We start from the raw sequence: 9,056 nt of genomic DNA, 5'->3' as shown, positions 1-9,056 counted from the left end.
CTCACGAATAACAATAGCTTCCAAGCAGGCTGCATCAATGACACCCGATTTATTCAGAGCCAACGCCCCTAGATAAGATCTATGTGAGTCTCTAGTCTCTACACATAGAAGATGGTGATCCTCCATTACTTCCTCTCGCAACAGCCTCGTCTACCGGGATTTGAACAAACCCCGACGGAGGAGGGATCTAACGTGTACTCGGCATTGTAGCCGAACCTCCCGGTCGCGCTTGGGTTGTGGGTTTACTTGCTTCTATACCATCGATGTACCACTTGATGAAAAATGGCATACAAACAGAAAAAGAGGAAGCATCGTCGGCCTATAAACAGGCAACACAAATTGGGCTTCAGCCCAATAAGAAATTGACTAGCCCAAAATATTGGTCGGTCAAAAATTTAGGCCCAAAACACGAGGTAGTCACAACAGTGATAAAAGAAAAAACAAGGGGCACAAATGTTGAAGCAGAAATCAACAGCCCAAAAAATCGGCTAAACTAAATTTGATTTTCTTTCTTTATACAGCTAAATTGCTATGCTCTGCACGACGTGCTGACGCCGTCCGCCTGTATCCTTAATGGCTCCTCATGCTAATTAGAGCCTCTTCCTGTATTAGAAACACCCCTGAGTGGCACTTACGATTAGTAGCCCATCGTTGGCATGGCCATTCCACGGTCGAGGGAAGGAGGTCCACACAAGTTCAACCAGGCTCCATGATCATCTCTGAATTAGGACATGACACGCTATGAGGAGCTATTCATCGATACCCATCCCTTCTCCTCTCCTGCTACCTAGAATAAACGCTTGAATAATCTGCAGGTGGCCCGCGGTTCGTGATCCATCCACGAGCCACACACATCCACCCCGTCACCTCAGCTTCGCTCCCACGAAGACAGAGTTCGGTCCTGTTCCCGCGCCGTGGGAGAGGCGGAGGAAAAAGAGAGCGAGAGATTGAATGGGTTCCACCGGCGCCACCGCCGTCCTTCTGTCCTGCGTCGTGCTGTCCATTGTCGCCGCCGGCTCCGCCGCGTCGGACAAACCGCTCATCATATCAAGTACGTACGATCCATACGTTATTATTATTTTGCCTGGTTTCGTTTTCTCACCTAGTGCTGGGTTGATCAACTCCATCAGATGCGGCCCTTTTAGCCTCGCCCCCGGAGGCATCGTCGTCGTCCGGCCGCAAACTGGGGGGCTTCATGGAGGCAGGTAAACAACAAACGACGAAGCCCTGTCGTACGTGTGCGTGTCCTATCGTATTTTTTGGCTGCTAAACTAAATGAGAATACGCGCGCGTACGTTCAGGGCTGTGCCCGCTGCAGCTGGAGCATCTGAAGCAGATGGGCAAGGTACAGAGCAGCTGCTTGGGACAGGCGACCCCGCAGCCGCGGTGCTGCACGGCGTTCAAGGACTTCGTGTGCCCCTACGGGGCCACGATGAACGACATCAACAACGGCTGCGCCGGGGAGATGATGGCGACGATCCAGGAGCTCTGCAAGGTGCCCAAGGGCTACTTCGCCATGTGCGGGGATTCACCCCAGGGCATCACGTGCTGACCTGAGTGACTGATTGATTAAGTGCTAAGATTAGCCGGTGCCATCGACGATGACGTACGTTTAAGCTGTTTCTTCTTGCTCTCTTTTTTCTTACTTTTTTTTTGCGATGGTAAAAGAATTTTATTCCATATTCATAGGGTTACAATCAAGTGGCAAAAGCTCCTGGATACAAGGAGGGCCCTGCCCAAGCCATACAGCTGTAGTGCTCTCTGTACGACTATACATAGTCAAACGATCTGCTACCCTATTATGTTCTCGCTTAATTTTCAAAAGAATAAACTCTCTTTCACCCATAAGATGACGAATCTCAGCAACTAAATGATCATATGCCGAACGGGAGAGACTTTCACCCGTCAAGGCCAAAAGAGCCTGTGAAGAGTCGGATTGAATGATAATAGGAAGATTAGAGTGTTGAATTGCTAATGCCATTCCTTGCATTATTGCATGTAGTTCTGCCTCTAACGCATCATTGCAGTTGAAAATACACATGTAGGCCGCAAAGATGACACTACCATCATGTCTTCTTAGTACCATACCCGCTGCCGCTGATTCATCCGTAGATGAAAACGCCCCGTCGACCGATAACGCAACTTGGCCAGCCTATGGTCGCGGCCATGGCATCAGCACCGCCTCACCGCGCGGCCTGACCAGATCTTCACACTACACTAGCATCTTCCTCTTGATGATCTCCTCTGTAGAGTATCTTCTAGCCAAATGTAGCGGGTGCATATAATTTTGAAGGTAGTCGTCACCGCCGGATTCGGTATAGCTTTACCATGCGCCATGTCCGACCGTAACATCCTAATCCTCCAGATTAACATTATGGTGCAGTCTCGCATTTCATCATTGCAATTCATCAGAATATTCAAAAGCCACTCATTACCTGTATCCCGCAGCAGTTGATGATCAGAGAGATTCCACACTGAACGCATATGCGTCCACACTGCTCGAGCATAATCACAAGTGACCAGCGCATGGAAGCCGGTCTCCCTTTCTGTACCACAAAGAGGACATGTATCTCGAGTGGAGACGTGCCTATATTTCTTGCAAGAATTAGTTGCAAGCGCTCCTGACACAACCTTCCACGCCATAATTCTCATCTTGAGCGAAACCTGAGCTTCCCAAACTCGCCTCCAGATGGGCCTGTGTCCGCATGGGCTGGTACTTGATGCGCCCACCGCATCTGCCAATTGGTTCTCTACTGCTAGATGGTAAGCACTCTTAACTGTGAACAATCCACTCTTCTCCGGAAACCAAGCTAGGAAATCTTGCCCCCCTCTTGGTGACGTTCGGATCTTCATAATTTCGCGGATATCCATATCCCAGAAATATTGTTGCAACCTCTACATATTCCATGCACCAGAGTCATCCAGAAAGTCCACAACCCAATTGTATCTGCAATTTCTTTTTGGGGTGACCGGTCTGAAATCGTGCCTCCTCGGGATCCAGGATCCCTCCAAGTTTTGATTAAAGAACCATCTCCCACTCGCCATATAAGCCCCTTCTTCAACAACTCTAATCCATACATGATTCCCTTCCAAACAGCACATGAACTCGATGGAAAAACTGTATTAAGAAGATTCCCATTGGGATAATATTTAGCCCAAAGTAAACGAGCACACAAACTATCTGGACTATCAAGCAATCTCTAGGCTTGCTTTGCAAGTAGCGCCTGATTAAAAGCCCTCATGTCTCTGAATCCCATATCACCCATGTCCTTGGGTAAAATCATTTTCTCCCAACTGAGTCAGGCCATTTTCCTCTTACCATTCCCTACTCCCCACCAGCATTGTCTCATCATTCGTGTTAAATCATCACAAACAGAGACCGGTAAGAGAAGCACACTCATGACATACGTAGGTATTGCTTGCGCCACCGCCTTAATCAAAATTTCTTTATTACCAAATGAGACATATTGTTCGCTCCGATCAATTAGTCTCTTCCTCAATCTTTCCTGAAGTGATTCAAATTGACCCTTATGCATTCTTCCTTCCGGCATAGGAAGGCTGAGGTACTTTGGCTCAAACACCTGCTGCATAACCTCAAGGGTGCTTTGACTGCATTCGCCACCGCATCAGAGCAATTGTCTGAGAAAAGGATGGAACACTTCTCTGGGTTAATGAGTTGAACCGTCACTGAGGTATAAGTGTTCAACAACCCCTTAACAATGCTCGCCTGCTGGCCAGATGCTTCAAACAGCAGCATAGTATCATCCGTAAATAACAGGTGAGAAATAACTGGTGCACCATGACAAATAGCCACCATTTTAAAGAACCTTCATCAACTGACTTTGAGAGGAGAGTAGACAGGGCGTCAGCGACAAAAAGAAATAAGAACGGTGATAATGGGTCACCTTGCCTTAGCCCTCTAGAGGGGGTGAAACTCTCAAGCAATTGTCCATTGAATTTGACAGAATATTTGATTGATTTCACACACACCAGAATCCAAGAAATTCACTGTTGGGCGAAGCCCCATTTACCAAGGGCTTTCTCCAAAAAATCCCAGTCGACACGATCATATGCCTTCGACAAATCAAGCTTGTAAGCACACGCCGCCGACCTGTTTTGTTTCAGCGACTATATATGATGAAGACATTCAAAAGCACTTATAGAATTGTCAGAGATAAGCCTTCCTGGGATAAAGGCACTCTGATTCTCTGAAATTAACTCCACAAGCATCGGCCTTAGCCTGTTAACCAAACATTTTGATGAAGGAAATATGCCCTAGAGGCAATAATAAAGTTATTATTTATTTCCTTATTTCATGATAAATGTTTATTATTAATGCTAAACTTGTATTAACCGGAAACATAATACATGTGTGAATACATAGACAAACAGAGTGTCACTAGTATGCCTCTACTTGACTAGCTCGTTGATCAAAGATGGTTAAGTTTCCTAACCATAGACATGCGTTGTCATTTGATTAACGGGATCACATCATTAGGAGAATGATGTGATTGACTTGACCCATTCTGTTAGCTTAGCACTTGATCGTTTAGTTTGTTGCTATTGCTTTCTTCATGACTTTTCCCATGACTATGAGATTATGCAACTCCCGTTTACCGGAGGAACACTTTGTGTGCCACCAAACGTCACAACGTAACTTGGTGATTATAAAGGTGCTCTACAGGTGTCTCCAAAGGTACTTGTTGGGTTGGCGTATTTCGAGATTAGGATTTGTCACTCCGATTGTCGGAGAGGTATCTCTGGGCCCACTCGGTAATGCACATCACTATAAGCCTTGCAAGCATTGCAACTAATGAGTTAGTTGCAGGATGATGTATTACAGAACGAGTAAAGAGACTTGCCGGTAACGAGATCGAACTAGGTATTGAGATACCGACGATCGAATCTCAGGCAAGTAACATACCGATGACAAAGGGAACAACGTATGTTGTTATGCGGTCTGACCGATAAAGATCTTCATAGAATATGTAGGAGCCAATATGGGCATCCAGATCCCGCTATTGGTTATTGACCAGAGAGGTGTCTCGGTCATGTCTACATAGTTCTCGAACCCATAGGGTCCGCACGCTTAACATTCGTTGACGATATAGTACTATATGAGTTATGTATGTTGATGACCGAATGTTGTTCGGAGTCCGGGATGAGATCACGGACATGACAAGGAACTCCGGAATGGTCCGGAGATAAAGTTTGATATATGGGATAATAGTGTTTGGTCACTAGAAGGGTTCCAGAATTCACCGGAAGGGGTTCCGGATGTTTCCCGAAATGTTTGGGTACGAGAACACTTTATTTGGGCCAAAGGGGAAAGCCCACAAGGTTTTTGGAAAGCGCAAAAGGAAGTTTTGCGGAGTCCAAGGGCCAGACGCCAGGGTCCCTGGCGTCTGGGTCCAGACGCCGGGAACCCTGGCGTCTGGCCCTGGAGTCCGAGAAGGACTCTTGTGTTTCGGGTGAAACCGACTTTGTGGAGGCTTTTACTCCAAGTTTCGACCCCAAGGCTCAACATATAAATAGAGGGGTAGGGCTAGCACCCAAGATACATCAAGAAACACCAAGCCGTGTGCCGGCAACCCCGTCCCCTCTAGTTTATCCTCCGTCCTAGTTTTCGTAGTGCTTAGGCGAAGCCCTGCGGAGATTGTTCTTCACCAACACCGTCACCACGCCGTTGTGCTGTTGGAACTCATCTACTACTTCACCCTCTTGCTGGATCGAGAAGGCAAGGACGTCACCAAGCCGAACGTGTGCAGAACTCGGAGGTGTCGTGCTTTCGGTACTTGGATCGGTCGGATCGTGAAGACGTCCGACTACATCAACCGCGTTGATATAACACTTCCGCGAACGGTCTACGAGGGTACGTAGACAACACTCTCCCCTCTTGTTGCTATGCATCACCATGATCTTGCGTGTGCGTAGGAAATTTTTGAAATTACTGCGTTCCCCAACAGTGGCATCCGAGCTAGGTTTTATGCGTAGATGTCATATGCACGAGTAGAACACAAGTGAGTTGTGGGCAATATAAGTCATACTGCTTACCAACATGTCATACTTTGGTCCGGCGGTATTGTTGGATGAAGCGGCCCGGACCGACATTACGCGTACGCTTATGCGAGACTAGTTCTACCAACGTGCTTTGCACACAAGTGGCTGGCGGGTGTCAGTTTCTCCAACTTTAGTTGAACCGAGTGTGGCTACTCCCGGTCCTTGCGAAGGTTAAAACAACACCAACTTGACAAACTATCGTTGTGGTTTTGATGCGTAGGTAAGAACGGTTCTTGCTAAGCCCGTAGCAGCTACGTAAAATTTGCAACAACAAAGTAGATGACGTCTAACTTGTTTTTGCAGGGCATGTTGTGATGTGATATGGTCAAGAAATGATGCTAAATTTTATTGTATGAGATGATCATGTTTTGTAACCAAGTTATCGACAACTGGCAGGAGCCATATGGTTGTCGCTTTATTGTATGCAATGCAATCGCCCTGTAATGCTTTACTTTATCACTAAGTGGTAGCGATAGTCGTGGAAGCATAAGATTGGCGAGACGACAACGATGCTACGATGGAGATCAAGGTGTCGCACCGGTGACGATGGTGATCATGAAGGTGCTTCGGAGATGGATATCACAAGCACAAGATGATGATGGCCATGTCATATCACTTATATTGATTGCATGTGATGTTTATCTTTTATGCATCTTATCTTGCTTTGATTGACGGTAGCATTATAAGATGATCCCTCACTAAATTATCAAAGTATAAGTGTTCTCCCTAAGTATGCACCATTGCGAAAGTTCTTCGTGCTGAGACACCACGTGATGATCAGGTGTGAAAGGCTCTACGTTCAAATACAACGGGTGCAAAACAGTTGCACACGTGGAATACTCAGGTTAAACTTGACAAGCCTAGCATATAACAGATATGGCCTCGGAACACGGAGACCGAAAGGTCGAGAGTGAATCATATAGTAGATATGACAAAAATAGTGATGTTCACCGTTGATACTACTCCATCTCACATGATGATCGGACATGGTTTAGTTGATATGGATCACGTGATCACTTAGAGGATTAGAGGGATGTCTATCTAAGTGGGAGTTCTTAAATAATATGATTAAATTGAACTTAAATTTATCATGAACTTAGTACTTGATAGTATCTTGCTTGTCTATGTTGATTGTAGATAGATGGCCCGTGCTGTTGTTCCGTTGAATTTTAATGCGTTCCTTGAGAAAGCAAAGTTGAAAGATGATGGTAGCAATTACACGGACTGGGTCCGTAACTTGAGGATTATCCTCATTGCCGCACAGAAGAATTACGTCCTGGAAGCACCGCTAAGTGCCAAGCCTGCTGCAGGAGCAACACCAGATGTTATGAACGTCTGGCAGAGCAAAGCTGATGACTACTCGATAGTTCAGTGTGCCATGCTTTACGGCTTAGAACCGGGTCTTCAACGATGTTTTGAACGTCATGGAGCATATGAGATGTTCCAGGAGTTGAAGTTAATATTTCAAGCAAATGCCCGGATTGAGAGATATGAAGTCTCCAATAAGTTCTATAGCTGCAAGATGGAGGAGAATAGTTCTGTCAGTGAACATATACTCAAAATGTCTGGGTATCATAATCACTTGACTCAACTGGGAGTTAATCTTCCTGTTGATAGTGTCATTGACAGAGTTCTTCAATCACTGCCACCAAGCTACAAAAGCTTCGTGATGAACTATAATATGCAAGGGATGAATAAGACTATTCCCGAGCTCTTCGCGATGCTAAAAGCCGCGGAGGTAGAAATCAAGAAGGAGCATCAAGTGTTGATGGTCAATAAGACCACCAGTTTCAAGAAAAAGGGCAAAGGGAAGAAGAAGGGGAACTTCAAGAAGAACAACAAACAAGTTGCTGCTCAGGAGAAGAAACCCAAGTCTGGACCTAAGCCTGAGACTGAGTGCTTCTACTGCAAGCAGACTGGTCACTGGAAGCGGAACTGCCCCAAGTATTTGGCGGATAAGAAGGATGGCAAAGTGAACAAAGGTATATGTGATATACATGTTATTGATGTGTACCTTACTAATGCTCGCAGTAGCACCTGGGTATTTGATACTGGTTCTGTTGCTAACATTTGCAACTCGAAACAGGGGCTACGGATTAAGCGAAGATTGGCTAAGGACGAGGTGACGATGCGCGTGGGAAATGGTTCCAAAGTCGATGTGATCGCGGTCGGCACGCTACCTCTACATCTACCTTCGGGATTAGTATTAGACCTAAATAATTGTTATTTGGTGCCAGCGTTGAGCATGAACATTATATCTGGATCTTGTTTGATGCGAGACGGTTATTCATTTAAATCAGAGAATAATGGTTGTTCTATTTATATGAGTAATATCTTTTATGGTCATGCACCCTTGAAGAGTGGTCTATTTTTGCTAAATCTCGATAGTGGTGATACACATATTCATAATATTGAAGCCAAAAGATGCAGAGTTGATAATGATAGTGCAACTTATTTGTGGCACTGCCGTTTAGGTCATATCGGAGTAAAGCGCATGAAGAAACTCCATACTGATGGACTTTTGGAACCACTTGATTATGAATCACTTGGTACTTGTGAACCGTGCCTCATGGGCAAGATGAATAAAACACCGTTCTCCGGAACTATGGAGAGAGCAACAAATTTGTTGGAGATCATACATACAGATGTATGTGGTCCAATGAATGTTGAGGCTCGTGGCGGATATCGTTATTTTCTCACCTTCACAGATGATTTAAGCAGATATGGGTATATCTACTTAATGAAACATAAGTCTGAAACATTTGAAAAGTTCAAAGAATTTTAGAGTGAAGTTGAAAATCATCGTAACAAGAAAATAAAGTATCTACCATCTGATCGTGGAGGAGAATATTTGAGTTATGAGTTTGGTCTTCATTTGAAACAATGCGGAATAGTTTCACAACTCACGCCACCCAGAACACCACAGCGTAATGGTGTGTCCGAACGTCGTAATCGTACTTTACTAGATATGGTGCGTCTATGATGTCTCTTACTGA

The 9,056-nt window shown here is 45.3% G+C and overlaps 1 protein-coding gene across 2 annotated transcripts; it reads left to right on the top strand.

The window, feature by feature from the left end:
- The first annotated feature begins 636 nt into the window (after nt 1-636).
- LOC123185666 (GPI-anchored protein LLG1) lies at nt 637-1,836 on the top strand. 2 transcript variants are annotated; one of them, XR_006493457.1, is made up of 4 exons: nt 637-1,051; nt 1,131-1,205; nt 1,302-1,606; nt 1,690-1,836. XR_006493457.1 is itself a non-coding variant. In XM_044597512.1 (3 exons), exons 1-3 carry the CDS (start codon nt 952-954, stop codon nt 1,550-1,552), a joined length of 426 nt encoding a protein of 141 aa, XP_044453447.1. In that variant the 5' UTR covers nt 637-951; the 3' UTR covers nt 1,553-1,836. The 2 variants fall into 2 exon arrangements, 1 of the variants encoding a protein (XP_044453447.1); XM_044597512.1 differs by having other exon boundaries at nt 1,302-1,836.
- The last annotated feature ends 7,220 nt before the right edge of the window (nt 1,837-9,056 follow it).

The sequence above is a fragment of the Triticum aestivum genome, chromosome 2A, assembly GCF_018294505.1.
Source record: "Triticum aestivum cultivar Chinese Spring chromosome 2A, IWGSC CS RefSeq v2.1, whole genome shotgun sequence".
Lineage (NCBI taxonomy): Eukaryota > Viridiplantae > Streptophyta > Magnoliopsida > Poales > Poaceae > Triticum > Triticum aestivum.
The sequence above is the reverse complement of the archived record's forward strand: the minus strand, read 5'-3'. Positions and strand labels throughout refer to the sequence as shown.